General features: G+C 42.1%; 1 protein-coding gene across 1 annotated transcript in view; it reads left to right on the plus strand.

Moving 5' to 3' along the window:
• The window catches only part of LOC117472988 (protein unc-13 homolog B-like), a 204,683-nt gene extending 187,604 nt beyond the window's left edge, over positions 1 to 17,079 (plus strand). The window contains 11 exon segments of the mRNA XM_034118456.1: positions 7,498 to 7,586; positions 7,698 to 7,763; positions 7,765 to 7,836; positions 9,141 to 9,264; positions 10,644 to 10,688; positions 10,834 to 10,905; positions 11,160 to 11,307; positions 11,470 to 11,526; positions 11,962 to 12,045; positions 13,785 to 13,944; positions 14,029 to 17,079. Of these exon segments, the coding sequence (XP_033974347.1) occupies positions 7,498 to 7,586; positions 7,698 to 7,763; positions 7,765 to 7,836; positions 9,141 to 9,264; positions 10,644 to 10,688; positions 10,834 to 10,905; positions 11,160 to 11,307; positions 11,470 to 11,526; positions 11,962 to 12,045; positions 13,785 to 13,944; positions 14,029 to 14,311 (1,200 nt within the window). The 3' untranslated portion in view covers positions 14,312 to 17,079.
• The last annotated feature ends 1,390 nt before the right edge of the window (positions 17,080 to 18,469 follow it).

Genomic DNA, 18,469 nt, shown 5'->3' on the forward strand with positions numbered 1-18,469 from the left:
CAGCCCGGGCTTCTACGAGACCTACTTCCTGGTAAGGAAGAAAGGCGGTGGACTTCGCCCAATCCTCGATCTGAGGGGACTCAACAAGTTCCTAAGGATTTTACCTTTCCATGTGCTGAGCACAGCGGACGTTCTTCGTACCGTGGCCAGGGGGGAATGGTTCACGTCCGTCGACTTGAAGGACGCTTATTGTCATATGCCTATTGTGCCTCATCACAGGCAGTTTCTTCGCTTTGCCTTCAGAGGTCGTCATTTCCAGTTCAGGGTGCTCCCATTTGGACTCTCCCTCTCTTGGACGACTGGTTAATCTGTGCACCATCCCGGTTACAGACGATCCAGGACACGGCTCTCCTTCTCTCTCATGTCGCCCGGCTAGGCCTCAGGGTGAACATGGAGAGGAGTTGTCGGAACCCCTCTCAGAGCCTAACCTTCATTGGGGTGGCTCTGGACACAGTCACTCAACCAGCGAAAACAGTGTTCTCGCCCCCACTCCTGGTAGACGTGATGCTTTATTCTAGCAGCAGCCGACTGGATAAGCCGTCCTGCTAAAACTTCTTGTTTTTTCCAGCTAGGTGAAGGCAGTGCTCTCGCTCCCGCTCCCTCTGCTGGTAACATGGGTGTAGTTACATCCCTTTTGTGTTCGGCGAGTAGGAGCGTTGCTCTACTCTTTCCGTTCAGCAGGTAGCTGGGGAAGGCTGTGTTGTCGCACCCCGCTCCCGCCTACGCTGCATCTGGCATTCGTTATTAACTCAACCAGTGAGGGCGGTGTTCTCGCCCCCGCTCCTGATAGACGCGCTGCTTCATTCTAGCAGCAGCTGCCTGGCTAGGCTGTCCTGTTAAACTTCCTTGTTTAACCCAGCTAGGTGCGGGCCTGTCCATCTGCTGCACAGACTCTGCTGTGGGACGCCTTGGCGTCTCCCCAACAGGAAGGACCTCTTGTCTCAGTTGGAGGGTCGGATGTGGCACCCCGACCCCTGCCACCTCCAGCTGTGGGTCTGGCCACTGGAGGGCCCGACCCACTGCTGAGCGACTGCATAGAGTCTGTCAGGAAGACTATTCTCAAATGCTAGGGCACAACCTATAGGCAGTACGAAAACAGGTGGAAACTGTTTGTTTTTTTACTGGTGCCAAGGGCGAAATGAGGACCCAGCATATTGCTCGGTACCTACGACCCTTGAGTTCCTTCAGTCCCTCCTGGACGATGGCCGGTGTCCCGCTACCGTCAGGGTGTATGTGGCTGCTATGTCAGCTCAACACGCAAGGGCTGACAACAGCACAGTGGGGAGCCATAGGCTGGTATCCCTCTTTTTAAAGGGGAGCTCTGAGGCTTCGCCCCCCCCGAATATCCCAAGGGCTACATGGGACCTGCCCTTGGTGCTGGATGCCCTATGCTTGCCTCCTGTTGAACCTTTATTACAGGCAGAACTGAAGTGGCTCTCAGCTAAGACTGCTTTCCCTCTTGCCATCACCTCAGCAAAGCGTGTAAGCGAGCTTCAGGCCTTGTCTGAGGTGGAACTCAGATGGCTCAGGTGTCACCTTTGGCCGAACACAGCGTTCCTCCCTAAGGTGCTGGCACGCTCTCATTTTAATCGGCCTATCCAGCTGGCACGGTTTGACCCCCCATCAGGAGAGGGGGAAGAGAGGTCAAGACTCCTATGCCCGGTGCGGGCCCTTAGAGCTTATGTCCAGACTACCGCTGGCATGCGTCAGTCTGAGCAGCTCTTTTTGTGTTACGGTGATCCTAGAAGGGGCTGTGCGCTCTCAAAACAGCGCTTGTCCCACTGGATCGTGGACGTCATTGCCCAGGCATACAAGGCGAATGACCGTCCCTTGCCACCTAGAGTAAAGTGCCACTCTACTAGGAGTGTCTCCACATCATGGGCGACCTGGAGAGGTGTGCCTCTGGAGGACATATGTGCTGTGGCCACATGGGCATCTCCGAGCACATTCGCCAGATACTACAGGGTGAATGTTGCCGCCCCTCACCCGCTGGGTGTGGTCCTCCTGCAGAGTCCGTCTAGGCCATCCTTATAGGTGAGTATTCAGACTTCCTCGTGACTCTGTTGGTATAGGTCATCCAGTGCTAAAGCACCGCCTCTGGCGGTCAGTAAGTATGAAATAGAACGATAGTTACGTATGTAACTACGGTTCTATGAATACTGGATGACCGCCAGAGTTCTTGGTCACTCGGAATTTCGTGTTTCTGCGAGAAGATTCCATAGGACTGAGCTCGTTGACAGCACCGGAACTTATACCTTCCGCGGTCATACGAGGTCACACGTGACTTTGTTGATATAAATATTCGACCTACGCATGCGCGAGACAGAAGATATCCAGTGCTAAAGCACCGCCTCTGGCGGTCATCCAGTATTCATAGAACCGTAGTTACATACGTAACTATCGTTATCAGCCTGCAGCCAGGGAGGAGAAATCAGCTGAGCTGCCTGCTCCCTGCACACAGATGTGTGTGTGAGGAAGTCCGTGGATTGGTCAATTTGGACCAATCAGCGGGGGCTTAACGTAACGGCTCCGCGGACGTAACGTAACACATCTCAGATAAATAGGCACTTTTTGGTCCTGAAAATGCCTACTGAGAAAAAAAAACTCTTTAAACTCATTTAAATCTCTTCCAAAGCAACTTTCTCCTTATTTCTACTTCCAACATCAACCTCACGCTGCTTCCCACCAGGTTGATTCTACATTATTATTCACCAATTTCAGCTTTCTTTCTGTTAACAGGCGAAGGGTTGCGGCCTCCTGCTGTCAAATTATTTTCACTGAATGTAAAAAATTGATTTTTATTCCAAACGTATCTTGTGGTATACTTTTAGCTTCAGGAAATGCTGTTTATCGCTTGTAGTGCTCATTCACACACTGTTGAATGGGTTTGAAGTATTTGAATGAGCCTCTTTATACTTACTGTAAAAAGTCTCCCCAGCTGAAATCTTACTCAGATCTTTTGCATTTCTTTCCTGTTTACCATTCTGTATCTATGGCACACGCTCACTATACACCCATACTGTAGGGCACCATGTGTATCTCTGACTCACTGTAGTAACAAAGTTCACCCACTGACACTGAGAAATGAATGTGGAGTTACACACGCTTACTCATCTCGGCTGCACAAATGTACTGTGCTATGTTTGCCTATTCAAACACCATCCAAATGTGCTTCATACACATTCATTTTGCTGCAAATTAAAGCTCAAACATTCACAAATAGCACTAAAGAGTTGCTGATATTAACTTGCGGTCCATGAACATAAGATGTTCGAACATTTTCAGATCCCAGTCCAGAGGTAGAGTTCACAAACAAGCAACTAACTTTTGCTAATGCTGACTGTAAATAACAACACTCTAAATTGTGCTGTACTTGCATCACCTAAGACCATAAACAGAGCCTGATGTCTCATGATGGTGAGGTTGGACAGTAACGTCCTAATGTCCCGTAGATAAATTGGTGTCATATTCTAGCTGCAAATCAGAGCCTTTCTGATCAATGTTTCAGTTTTAAAGGGGCTAATTTTCCGGTTTCATATTTATATTTTGTTCTACTGAGACATGTTTACATGCTGTAATTTTCAAAAAGGTCTTTATTTTTCTCATTCTTCCTAGCCCAGTCTGCTCTGATTGGTTAGCTGGCCGACTCTGTAGTAATTTCTCATCCGCTTGTTACCCGCCCCTTAGCCCATGGGTTCCCCGAGTGGGGGTCGCGAGATGATTACAAAATAAAAATAGAAAATTAAAAATAATTAATTCTTTTTTTTTAGAATTTTCTTTTATCAATGTTTTTTTAATTATTATTAATAATAACGTGTGCATAGACATTTTTCAGGGGCGGACTAGCCATCTGTATAATTTCCCCGCAGCGAGGCTCCCCCCGTTGACAATCCACTAGAGCAGTGTCTCTCAAACCTTTTCATACCAAGGACCACTTCACCAATAAAAAAACACTCGCGGACCACCTAACTCCACAAATATCCAAAAACAATAGGCCTGCTTACCACTCCAACAGTATATAACAAATTACAGGCTAATAATGACAGCTTAACTTCTCTACATCGCCTCGTTCACACATTAAATCAACAATACAAATACAACTACATATTATATAAGCATTTAGTTCAAATGCGATTTAAAATGCTCTCAGGTTTTACACCTCTTATGAAATGTAGACTACATTTATTACGGAATTTATGTCAGACTCACAGATCGTTGGCTACTGAGAGAGATGCAAAATACACCGCATGTAGTACAACACAAACCTCCGCTGTGGATTTTCAAAACAAAATATAGTAAAACTATGGTCGCAGGCCCAAGTTTATCTCTCTGAGGTCTAAGCCATTTTTTCACATGTTAGGCTCGCCTGGGCTTTTTTTGTAAAAATGCTATTAAAACATGAACCTTGGTGACCATCGGGCTGGCCTGCATGGTCTGCCTACAAAACAAACATTTAAAAACGTTTTTGCAGCCCCAACAACAGCCTCTGATCTTCAACAGACTGCATACAATGCTTCATTGGATGCATATATTATAATCTCTATCTCACTCCTAAATCTACTTTCAGCATGGATAAATGTTCATAAAATACATCCATTGTTTGTTTTATATGCTTCTTGATATCCTTCTTGGGTCGTGGGCTGGAAAGTTTGGGAACCCCTGCCTTAGCCTATCATGTACAATTGCGAGTGTTACATAGTGATGTCACTATTTTATATAAGTAAACAAAGGAGTTCAATGGAAGTGTTTCAGACATAGTGTGTATGGAGATAAACTCCCTCTGGAGAGAACTTTGGTATTTATGATATGGCAGACCATTTACATGCACAAAAACCTATATAACACACTACAGGAAAAGGAACAACTCCAAAAAGCATGATAGGGCCCCTTTAATCAGACACATCAGCAGAGTGTCACACCTGCTGCTCAAACCTGCATGAAATGTACAAGGATTTACTTATTCTACACCCATCTGCTTGTGCATAAACAGACCATATATGGTAAGAAACATTCCTTTAGTGGAACTTGTTTCCCCAACTGCATGTGCAGTGCATCCGGAAAGTATTCATACCCCTTAACCTTTTTCAAATGTAGTTATGTTACAGCCTTATTTCAAAATGGATTAAATTATTTTGTTCCTCAACATTCCACACACAATACCCCATAATGACAAATAGAAAACGTTTCAAAACATATTTTGCAAATGTGTTAAAAATAATCAAATGAAATATCACATGCACATAAGTATTCACACCCTTTGCTATGACACTGAAAATTGAGCTCAAGTGCATCCCGTTTCCACTGATCATCCTTGAGATGTATATAACTTGACTGGAGTCCACCTGTGGTAAATTCAATCGATTGGACATGACTTGGAAAGGAACACACCTGTCTATATGAGGTCCCACAGTTGACAGTGCACATCAGAGCACAAACCAAGTCATGAGGTCCAAGGAATTGTCTGTAGACCTCAGAGACAGAATTGTATCAAGGCACAGATCTGGGGAAGGGTACAGAAAAATGTCTGCAGCATTGAAGGTCCCAACGAGCACAGTGGTCTCCATCATTTGCAAATGGAAGATGTTTGAAACCTCCACGGCTCTTCCTAAAGCTGGCCGCCAAAACCAAACTGAACATCGGGGGAGAAGAGCCTTAGTCAGAGAGGTGACCAAGAACCCGATGGTCACTCTGACAGAGCTCCAGTGTTCCTCTGTGGAGATGGGAGAACCTTCCAGAAGGACAACCATCTCTGCAGCACTCCACCAATCAGGCCTTTATAGTAGAGTGGCCACTCCTCAGCAAAAGGCACATGAAAGCCCCCATGGAGCACCTAGAGGACTCTCAGACCATGAGAAACCAAATTGTCTGGTCTGATGAAATCAAAATTGGCCTGAATTCCAAGCATCATGTCTGGAGGAACCCAGGCACCGCTCATCACCTGGCCAATACCATCCCTAGAGTGAAGCATGGTGGTGGCAGCATCCTGCTGTGGGGATGTTTTTCAGCAGCAGGAACTGGGAGACCAGTCAGGATCAAGGGAAAGTTGAATGCAGCAATGTACAGGGAGATCCTTGATGAAAACCTGCTCCAGAGTGCTCTGGACCTCAGACTGGGGCGAAGGTTCACCTTTCAACAGGACAACGACCCTAAGCACACAACCACGATAACAAAGGAGTGGCTTCAGGACAAGTCTGTGAATGTCCTTGAGTGGCCCAGCCAGAGCCCAGACTTGAACCCAATTTAACATCTCTGGAGAGATCTGAAAATGGCTGTGCACCGACGCTCCCCATCCAACCTGATGGAGCTTGAGATGATCTGCAAAGAAGAATGGGAGAAACTGCCCAAAGATAGGTGTGCCAAGCTTGTAGCATCATACTCAAGAAGACTTGAGGCTGTAATTGCTGCCAAAGGTGCTTCAACAAAGTATTGAGTAAAGGGTGTGAATACTTATGCACATGTGATATTTGAGTGTTTTATTTTTAATTCATTTGCAAAAATTATTTTAAAACGTTTTTCACTTTGTCATTATGGGGTATTGTGTGTAGAATGTTGAGAAAGCAAATGAATGTAATCCAAATTGAAATAAGGCTGTAAAAAGTGAAGGGGTATGAATACTTTCCGGATGCACTTTGTTAGAGAGGGAGAATTGTCACTTTCAACAGTGATCAGTACAGTGTTGTGTAAGGCAAGGCAAGTGTATATACAGAGTACATTTCAACACAAGGCAATTCAAACTGCTTTACAAAAATAAAAACATTAACATATACTGCAGCAGAAACACATTATAAAATAATATTTAAATACATTTAAAAACAGTCATTAAATAGGCTAGGTCCACAAGCGGAGGACCTTGGTTCGAAACTGGCTCGGGACTATTTCCCTCATGTCATCCCCTCTGTCACGCATTTCAACTCTGTCTCTACAAGAAAGGCACAATTTGCCCAAAACATATTTAAAAAATAAAATAAGGCCAAACAAGTTTAAAAAGAATAAAACAAAAGAAAAGTCTTCAGCCTAGTTTTAAAAGTAGTGAGAGTTGCGTTGGACATAGATGTACAGATATTTGGAGCATAATAACTAAATGCTGCTTGGGTTAGGGTTAGTGTTTAGTTTGGACCCTGGGGACAAAAGCAGACCTGTCCCAGAAAACCTGAGACAGAACACTGACACAGTTATTTCCATTCAAGGGGGTCATGTGATGCCCATTTACTGACGCATACTTGCATTTTGGTCTAATATTAGTTTAATATGAAAGTTGACATGCATTAACATTATGTTTATCATTCTCTTTGCTGAATGCACCTATATTCACCCTCTGTGTGTCTGTAGCCCCTCTCTGATTGGCCTCCCAAGAGAAATTGCAAAGGACTAGAACTGTATGCATTAACTGCTGTTGACATGTAGCTTTCTATTTCAGGCTGTAAATAATTGATCGTAAAGACTTGAAATAAACCTGTTATCACTTTTTCCTCCTGTTCCGTTATGTGTGTGTTGCAGCTGGATACCGAGGCAGCCGACATCCTTAATGACCTGCAGGTGAAGCTAAACACCTTTCTGGACAACTTCAGCATGGGATTTGCCAAGAGGTAACACACACACGCTCACACACACACACACAGACCTGTATGCATGTCTGAGGAACTAGCCTCTATCAGGCCTGCAGAAGTTTTCTCGTCTAAGTTTGTCTCTCCCTCCAGCTTCCAGGCTCGTATTAACGGCTGCATGCGTCAGATGGCTGAGCTCCTCTACCAGATCAAAGGCCCCCCCCAACCACAACACTGCAGAGGCAGACGCTGACAACATGCTGAGGCCCCTCATGGAGTTCCTGGATGGGAAGTAAGTGAGAGTGTGACACACACAGTGACTCCAGTTGTATGCTGCGAGAAGAAGCTATACACAGGATCGGATCTCTACTATACTTGGTTTGTTAAAGCACCAATAAGAGGTTCACTTTCCTTAGAACCTCTAACTAGAACAAACTCAAACAAGGAGGTGATCTGACCCAATGTTTTTCTGCAATGGAGGTTTTTTTTTTTTTTGGGTTTGGTAAAGAATGGTAAATGGACTGCATTCATATGGCGCTTTATCAAGTCTTTACGACCCCTGAAAGCGCTTTAAATATAGAAGCCATCATTCGCCCAATCATTCACACATTTCCATCAGGAGCCACTTGGTTAACTATTTTGCCCAAGGATACACCGACATGTTAGATTTGAACCCAAGGTGAAGGCATTTATATAGCACTCTCAGCCGTAGTCATGGGCAAAGAAAATAAAAAAATGAAAGCAGCTTCGTATCACGGGGCATTAACAGTTTGCTTTTTTATTCACCATGGAAACAACCTTGGTGAAGGTTTTTATATTATTGTCGAAACTAGGAAATGGTTGCAAACGTTCATAATCTACTGAGGCTCTTTTTAAACATACGCGTCTCTATTTGTCATTAATTGTTAATATGGGGTTGATATGTGTATCTTATTATGTTTTGAACGTCATGTGTTGTTTTGTGCACCTTACACACTTAATGGTAAAACTTAAGTGTTTTGTGTCTAAAAATGGGTAAAGATAACCATATTATTGTTCTCACTGTCAATGTAACTGTTGGCAGAGTTAGTCTGTTTAATAATTGTAAGTGTTTGTCAGTATATTTGAAATGACTAGGTAAGCTGCGTTAGCTAGCTAGCTTACAGCAGATCTGCAATAATATGGTAAGGAATCATGCGATGACATTGTTCAAATACAGTAAGCCGATTAAAATGTACATTTTAGGTAACTTTCCAGTGACAGTTGGCTAACTTTATAATCCCCTACAAGCGCTCCTGTCCCAGTGGTGTGCGTCACATTTTAGTGTCCCCGTTTCCTTTGCGTTTTGTTATGAGAAAGAACGACTGGTATTCTGACGATATAGTGTTACCAAACACTTTGCTGCACCAACCTGGCGTAAACAAAGTGGTTGAGAGGAGTGATCATAGTGCTCTTGAGATGTGTTTGAATGTTTCTCTCCTTGTATCTTTGTCCTAATATGTGTCCTCGTCTATGCTGCAAATGGAGCTATTGTGAAGCAAGATACATTTCAGACTTGATCTCGTATTTCATGAAGACTGTAGTTTTAGCTCACATGTTATGTTTGTTTGTGTCCAGTCTCAGTATCTTTGCTGACGTCTGTGAGAAGTCAGTGTTGAAGAGGATCCTGAAGGATCTGTGGAAGATGGTGCTGAGCAGCCTGGAGAAGACCATCGTCCTGCCGCAGAGCAACGACAGTCTGGTAAGAACAGCCTTCACCTCAACCAGCACAACTAGATCCCGCCTTACCCACACCATTAACTAAACTCACTCTCACCTTAAACAAGAGTACTGCACTCTTATAACATCGTCAGACTCACTAAAGGCAGGTTAAAGAAAGAAAGACGGATCAGAATCAATAAAGCAGAATTAGAGGTGTCATCTTTTTAATTCCGCACATTTTTCTTACTCGTCAAAACCTGTCCTCTGCTGCACAAATCTCAGTCAAATCTGGCCCTTACAAAGCTAGAACAAAAAGAACATTAACACAATGGAAAAAACGTTTTTTTGATGAGTAATCAATATGCCTCATTTATTTTCTTCTGTAAAATGTATTGACAGTCATCAGGATTCCAGCTTCACATACTAATTGTTTTATTCAGAGGGCAGAGAGGGAGTTTTTCAAAGACAATATTTGGAGGTGTACTTGCCCATTCTTTACAAATCACATAGACTAGCTTATTGTTGCCAACCCTTTTAGTAAATGATGTTGTTTTGCTGCATTGATTCCCTTTGTTGTTATGTTTTTGCTCCTGTGGTAATGGAGCAGCAGACTGGGGCTGTATTGAACAAAAATATTCTTATTACAGTTTCTGAAAACCAGCTGCCAAACTCTTTATAAAGCACAGACTTACCAAAAGCAGGGTTCCTGCAAGGTGGATTTCAGACTCTTTTAGATCATATATAATATATAGGAATAACCATATATTTGCGGTCATTCGGGCAGAAGTATTAAAGGGGCCCTATTATGCTCATTTCCTGATTCATATTTGTATGTTGTGCCTCTACTGTGACATGTTTACATGTCAAAATAATACAAATACAAATACAAAAATACACACATTTTGACGGCTAGAAGTAAGGGTGTGGGAGGGATTTCAGTGTGAATTTATTTTATGCATGTTTTCCTGTGTAACTATAGCAACACCTGCATTCACATGGTCTTGCATCAACACATGGTTTACTCCTAAGACATAAATATACTTATATTATTAATTATTTTATCAAGTGTATTGTGTCTCCTCAAAGCAAAGCTCAGGCATTCATTGTCAGCTACCTGCACTCACATATAGCAAAAAGCATTTGACTGTCATCAATGGGATCGTCAGAGCACTAAGGAAGGGGGTTAAGTCAATCTGCAGATATCAATTGTGATATTATTATTAGAATATGTTGAGCTGTGCTGACACCCAGTGGCGGATGGCAGCAAATTCTCCAGTTTGATTTCTTCTGTGAACACGTTGATCGTGTTGAATCCGAGCAGTTTTTCTTCTGTAGAGAGAAATGTGACAAACAATGAAGCATGAATGATTGGAAGCAGTCTCACGGTGATCTTTATTTACCGTCTTTTTCTCTCTCCAGGGTGCCCAGCTCCTCACAGCAGCTAAAGGACTGTCCAGTCTCAAGGTAACACATGCAGTAAAAAAAGAATTGCCACTTGTAGCCTTCTGAAGACACATAAGAAGGATTCAATTGTATTTATTTATTTATTTGAGTGTTGCCCTTAAGGAAAGTGTGTCTGATGTCAGTCTGTGAACTCTGGTTCCTGCAGGGAGGGGGTGAAACCAAAACCTTGACGCCCAAACAGTGTATAATCATGGACGCAGGGCTGGAGACCATCAAGGTAAGTGGAGACCTGCACATTCACATGTAAATTCATGAAAAACACACACACAAACCAGCAGCATTTAGACTGGGCAATTTCGAGACATTTGTACAATTCTTTGGCATCTCTAAACATGCATGACATAGTTCAAAGTTAGAGAGAAAATATTACACACTACAGGAAAGGGAAAACCCTCACAAAGTGTATTATCAGTCTTTCAACCTTAAATGTTTACTTTCTCTCCTTCATGCTTCTTGTCTCTTCTCTTACAGCAATACTTCCACGCAGGAGGAAACGGGCTGAAGAAGGCGTTCGTGGAGAAAAGTCCTGAACTAGCTTCACTGCGTTACGCCCTCTCCCTCTACTCCCAGAGCACCGACGCTCTCATCAAGACCTTTGTCACCACACAGCACTCCCAAGGTGACCACACACACACACACACACACACACACACACACACACACACACACACACACACACACACACACACACACACACACATACACACTGCATGCACAGTCTACAGGATTTGGGGTTGGTAAAGAGTGTCCTTAACATTCCTGCTCTCTCCTGTCCTCACAGTGCATGATGGGATGGGCATCAGGATCACTGGAAATGAGAAGATCCGACCTGATAGGGGTAAGTCCACTGCTCTCTGCATCAGTCTGAAATAAAGGCTCTATAATCATAACCATAGAGCTTCTTTTGAGATAAATACTCCTCAGTGAAATCTGGAGAAACACCTAAATATTAAAGGTTCATGAAATATAAACTAAAGCTTTCTATATACTTTTTGGACTTGATGTGATGACATGTTTCCTACTTCTAATCTTCTACAGAGCACACGTTTGTTATGCTGTGACAACAAATGTATGTCACATTTCAAATTAGCGTCATGATGCTCTATTATAGCAAAAGGTATTTTAGCAACTTTTACGAAAGCTGAAATATAATATTATTATATATAAATTTTAAATAACACAGTGGCTCAATGCAGCAGCACTGGCATAAATATGAGGATTAAAAGCTGTTGTTAGTCATGTGAATGTGTGTCGTGGTGGTTGTGTTCTGCAGGCTCGGGGATAGAGAAGCCCATTGGAGAGGCCATACTGCAGATCGACATGATGCTCGGAAAAGAACGCAAAATCATTGTGAAAGGTGAGAGTCATCAGATCCAAATGCACGAACAAATACAATTAAACCCTGATGTTTAAGCTGCAACCTTAAATATCTAAACTACATACTGTCCCACACCTAATCTCCAATTGTGCCTTTAAAGGACCAAACTGTTTGTTTTGTATGTCTTAACTTGTAGTTGTTTATACCTTGTATTTCTGTGTTCAAGTGCTTGTCCTTAAAGGGGCCCTATTATTCTCATTTTCAGGTTCATATTTGTAATTTTCTGTAACCTCAAGGTACATTTTTTATAATCAAGGCTGAACTTTGAAGCCAAACAAACATTAACGGCCCGTCCACACAGCGGCGTGCGTTGAAGCTTGCCAGCGGGCGTGTCTGAAACTCGACCAACAACCAATCACATGAATCTCCCGCCCCTGACAAACAAGCAGCGGTTTGATTGGCTAGAGCTTGTACTGGCATATGATTCGATTGGCTGACGCTTCTGCCGAGGCTTCAAAAGTTGAACATTGCTCAACTTTTGCAGCAAGCCACGCCAGCAAAGATCAGCTTCGCTTCCCACAATGCAGTTCGGCGAACGGGCCGTTAGAGTCATTATTTTTGGCTCAATTATAGATTTTATTTCAAAGGATTGGTTATTTGAAAAGGCTAAATCAAAATAAATAAAGACACCAAGATATCTTATGTAAGTCTTAGGTCTTTGCGGGGTTCAATACTTCAATACCTTTTTAAAAATGAACTAAAACAGACTGATTGTCATCAGTAATGCAAGGAGATTGGCTCTTAATAGTTTTATAGGAAACATTCAAAACATGGTCCTTTAAATAAGGCAGCAATAGAGTGGTGCAGGGATGACGTATTTACCCGGAAGTAAGCTGCGCTCGGGTTCCCTCGACAAAAAAGCAATGGGATTTCTCCATAGGATTTTGGAAAAGAGCTGGAAATAAGGTCTGTGGAAAACGAACCTGTTGGATAAATGCACGTTTTGTTCAGCCGGATAATCTCCACATGTCTACCCTACTTTTATAATTTTCGAATCATAAATCTAATCGCCAGAAGCAAAATGCTAAAGTTATGCTATAAACTAACTTCAGCAGGGTCGCTGCTTCAACGTCACGCCAACTTAAGATCGATATTCAAAAATACAGATTCAAAATGGTACAAGTTGAAGCGTTTGTTTTAACAGTTTGCAGGAGGCAGGTACTTGCTTTCAAGCAGAACAGGTGCAAACAAACTGAGCGGGAGTGTTTACGTGTTCGGTGTAATGACGTACAACGGCCTCGACAACTTCTGTAGTCCTATTCAGCCACATGTTAACAACCATCATTTTTCAGACACGTAAACTCTTCAGAAATCACCAGTGGGGGTCACTGCTGATGGATTTAATGTCGTAGAACAGAACGTGATCCGTCTCTTAAATTTGTCTCAACCACAGACCTTATTTCCAGCTATTTTCCCAAATCCTATGGAGAAATCCCGTTGACTGAGACGAGGGAACCGGTAGTGGTAAAATGCTAACTCACTTCCGGGTTTTAGGACTCGTCACTGCACCACTCTATTGAAAAAATACTTTTACTATATCATTGTTAGGCCCTCTTGTCTTTAGAACTGACAAATAGTCATGCAAATGGGGCACATACATACTCAATTGGATCAAAAGAGAATAAAATATATATATTTACACATGCAACCACAAACACTTAATTGTATCATCTGATGGCACCATCATCCTCACTGCCTCTCTTCCTCTGTCCGTCCAGTCATCGCAGTGAATGACATGAAGTGGCAGACATCAGGGATGTTCCGGCCTTTCGTGGACGTCTCCATGGTCGGTCCCTTCCTGGCCGACAAGAAGCGCAAATTCACCACAAAGTCCAAGAACAACAGCTGGTCGGCGAAGTTCAACGAGGCTTTCCAGTTGTGAGTTTTAATTGTGAACTCTTACACCTACAAATAAGCTCAGTGTTTTCAGGCCAATTCTCGATTATCCTTTCTGCTCTGTAGTGTCCTGGGTAAGGAGTCCCCGGACTGCTATGAGCTCCAGATGACGGTGAAGGACTACTGTTTCGGCCGGGTGGACCGGGTGGTGGGCATGGCTGTGATCCAGCTCCGGGACATCGCTGACCGCAAGAGCTGCGTCTGCTGGTGTCCGATCGGCCCGCGCGTCCAAACCGACGAAACGGGCCTGACGGTGATGCGCATCTTGTCCCAGCGGCCTGCGGACGAAGTGGCCAAAGAGTTCGTCAAGCTGAAATCTGAAACTCGTCCTGTGGAGGAGGGCAGATGAGCGGAGATGCTGACTGAAGAACAAAGAAATTGTGAAAATGTGAAACTGACATGGAGCATGGTCAGGGTGTAGAGTCAGGGCTATGTGGTTCTGTATGTTGTTTATGAGCACTTTTCATATATCATCTCAGCAAACACAGACCATTAGAGCCTCTGACATGGAGGAGATCCTCAAAAGACAGAAGTAAGTCGACAATTTGTCATAGCTATGGTAACAAGGAAATGTATTTAATTCAAAGGGCACATTTTGGGAAGGAGATGCTTTCTCAAAATGTTGAAAAAGAAGAACACAATCAGCACCAATCTTCTAATCCTGATGACGGACTATTTTGTATGCCTGTAGCAAATTAAACCCGTCATCTGTTGGTGATCCGAGATGCTTATCCACAGCCTTTACCAAACAAAGTACATTGTCTCCGTCTATCTGACAGCAGGGGTGGACTAAGACAAAAAAACTCTGCTCTGGCATTTTAGCCCAGACCTGCCTACCATTTATTTTTGATAGGTTGTTATGCCCTGAAGACGAATGCATATCAGCTCATATTAAGCTTTATGTCAAGATTCACATAATCTTACATAACAACAATATACCCTGGAAACGCAATTACCAGTAACTATGGTTACTAGATGGAGACTTGAGGAGCCACTGGCTGAGTTTCTCTGAGCAGCAATATGCTTAAAGGGTTTGAAAAGTCCAGGGCTATGTCCAAGGCGGCCCCTCTTGCATTGTTTCTTCTCCATTTTGGCCTGTTATGCAGATGTGCTGTTTTACTGAGTCCAAAGGGGGAAGGTACAAATATGTGATTGGGTCAGCCCAGTGTCAATTGGATAAAAAACAAACAATGGGCCGTCTTACCTGTTTTATGGGGATTCAGGGAGAAGAAAAAAAAAGAAGATGGTTGTGTCGGCCAAAATAGCAAGGCGACCAGCAGGAAAATGTTCGCTATTCCACATGGCCAGTCAACCCCTGCCTAAAACTGCATGGACCTGAGTCGTTACTTCTGAGAGCTCATAAGGACTAATGTTTAACGATCATAAATCATTTATGACATGAGAGGAAAGTGAGTTGGAGGAAGTAATCCCAGATTGGTGACTCCTGACAGTCGGACACTGCTTAATCTGGTAGCCACTGTTTTCCCCCAAAAAAGTGAAATTGAATGAACAAATGTCTGTGCTTAACAATGGAGCTTAACAATAGAGCCAAATAAAACAGCAAAACAGGATCGTGTTTTACTCGATTTTGATGATAAAATTAACTTTCACACACAGTGAATGCATCACAAGTCCTTATTCAGGCAAATTGGCACTTGTAGCAACACGTTTACGTTACAGAAATAAAGATATTCAGGATACGTCCATCCAGAGAGTGCATGTTATTAAATTGCAGCGTTTCTGGAGAGTTGATGCGAAGCTTCGCTAGAAAATACCCTCAGACAGTCATATTTTTCATGTAGCTGAACCAGGAAGAAGTCTGTCAAGATGCATGTGAAATATTTTTACCAGAAGGAAAATCTAAAACCTTGGTAAAATCGAAGAAATGAAATACTGAGATAAAATCATTTGAAATACATAGCCTTAAAAAATGAAATCCTGCAAGCTATCGTAGCTAGCTCAGTGTACATCGTGCTCAGACTTTAGTGACGGTGTGGAGGATTTGAATTGAGTGTTGCAGGTTGCAGATTGCAACCAACTAAATACCCTTTGGCTCAGCCCACTTTTGAACCAAACATGAATGGATACAACATTGACTTGTGAAGTTAAAAAACTAGATTTTCTATGAAAGCGAAGAACTATAGTAGAGTTGTTTAAAATATTTGACAGACCTCTGAACTGTGGCCAGCTGAACATAGTTCAGCTGAGAAGAAATGCAGAGTCATACGTTTTTAATTTAGCTCTTCTCTGTTTTTGCCATGTGTCAAACTGTGACTGTAGACTCTGTTTACCTGCAACCTGCTCTTAATGTAAAAAGGGGTTAGATAATGTGAACACATGTTATGGAGGAACAGAAATGGACCTCTAAGAATGTAATATTAGTCTGTATTTGCAATTTTTAATTGGATGAGAACTCACAGTAAGTCGTACAGCCTTGCCATGCATGCACATACTTTACCAATCATATGTTTGTGGATATTTGATTGGTGTTATTGCATTAAACACACTACAAACTTAGATCTGGATGAAAAAAACATGCAGGCAGGTTGTTAAATTGACTGAAGACTAACTAGGTTTGTTCCACACTCTTGTATGTTTACTACGTGCCAAGGAACGCAAGTGTTCAGCCATGTTCGGCAAGCTCTCATCAATATTTTGTTTGCAGACAGAAGTGGCCATTGTAGATATGCCAATGCTTACTGCACGATTGCCAAAAGTAGCTGCACTTTGCTCCAAACTCAAGAAGATCTGTTTGGTCATTCAGATAAATGAAATGGAAATTAGTTTTGTCACGGATTCTGCCGTATTAAACTGAACCAACATATTTATGTGTAAGCTATTGTTATTTTACAATGGCCACAGCTGTAGGGACAACTGAACTCTTGCACTATGTTCAAAAACTAACTGTACATTTGTAAAAAAAAAAAAAAAAGCCTACGACCAGAGCATGTATTTATTGTATACAAAGTCACCTAGAATTGTGATCTTTTTCCTGTATGTACTGGGAAATATGAAGAATGATCAACTGTATTTAAAGTAGTTATCATTATTCTAATGTGACATTATGTTGAATATACTTGTAACAATATTTTGTACATAAAATATTTATGAATCAATGCAGTTGGTCCTGTCCTTTGTTCACTAAAATACAATTATGTTCCCATAAGTCTCAGATCTGGATATATCAATCGCTTACCAGTGTATTTTTGTATTAACATAACAGATCAAAAGTAAAAAAGATAGACCCCCAAATGTATTGGCCTACACCTAAAAAACACAAGTATTGTGCTTCACAAATCTTTTAAAAAGAATAATATAATTAATAATTGTGTACCACTAAAGGTTAAAATAAGGGGGGAAATGTTACATCTGGGTCTGGCTAACAAGCTAAATACTACTTTACTGGAAAGGTCTACCTGCAGTTTTTGCAGACCCACTTCTGGGAATAAGATGATTTTAACTAGAAACTGTATATGATTTTAACCGATTTTGACAAAAGGCTATTCTTACAGTGTACACTTAAACAAAATGTTTTAAGACCCTAATTTACCAAGTAGTTTGGGTGCCTCAAAGTCCTAACTGCGACCGTTTTGAGGCCTAGTCGTGTCGTGTAGTGGGCATTCCGGCCCGGCCGAGTACTTATTTTACCTTCAGTGAGGAGATCAGTATGACAGCAGGGACGCTGAGAGACTATAGTGCTCAGAACTTGAGATCAAGCAGAAAAGTTGCACCGTCTCAAGGCCCACAATGTCTTCGTACCGGTGAGTACAACAACATCTTATTGATGAATGTTACTTTTTTTTAACACAGCATCACGTTTTGCTTTAAAATGTGTGTTTCTACAGTAGCTGCAGCCTCATTGGAGATTCAATTTTAAACACGTCCTTGTCTCTGCCTTCGTAATGTTTTAAATTCTACATGCATTGTCTCCTTTAATGTTATACTTTAATCCAAGTACATTTTTTACAAATATTCTACATGTAAACATTTTTAAAGTAACATTACTTCAACTTGAGAAAAATCCATTACCCTTTCCATCCCTGCCTCTACAAAGACTTTGCATAGGACTTGCTGAGTCAGTCATCATTGAAAATGTATCTTAAAGCATATTTTTACCAGCACCTATTCTGAATGTATTTTTTTGTTGTTTTTTTGGTTTTGTTATTTCACTCGAATTTCCTATTTATTCATTTATTTTTTACAAGGACAAAGTTTACCTCTTCGTTGCTTTTAGTAAATTGGGCTAATTAGCAATAAGTGGAACACCTGTGTGGAGGGCCTCAGCTACTTGCTAAACTAAGGGGTTTGAACATTGTCAACACTGCTTAGAGAGCTCCCTCTTGTGTTCAAATCACAGACAGCATTAAAGTTCAAAGTCAACTTTAATGTCAATCTTACTCAGTTTGTGTTTACAGACAGAGAGATCGAAATGACGTTTCCAACAATCCCAAATACGAAAATAAAATTATACAATATACAGATATGTATAAAAATATGTATAACATAT

Source organism: Trematomus bernacchii, unplaced genomic scaffold (genome assembly GCF_902827165.1).
Source record: "Trematomus bernacchii unplaced genomic scaffold, fTreBer1.1, whole genome shotgun sequence".
Taxonomy (NCBI): Eukaryota; Metazoa; Chordata; class Actinopteri; order Perciformes; family Nototheniidae; genus Trematomus; species Trematomus bernacchii.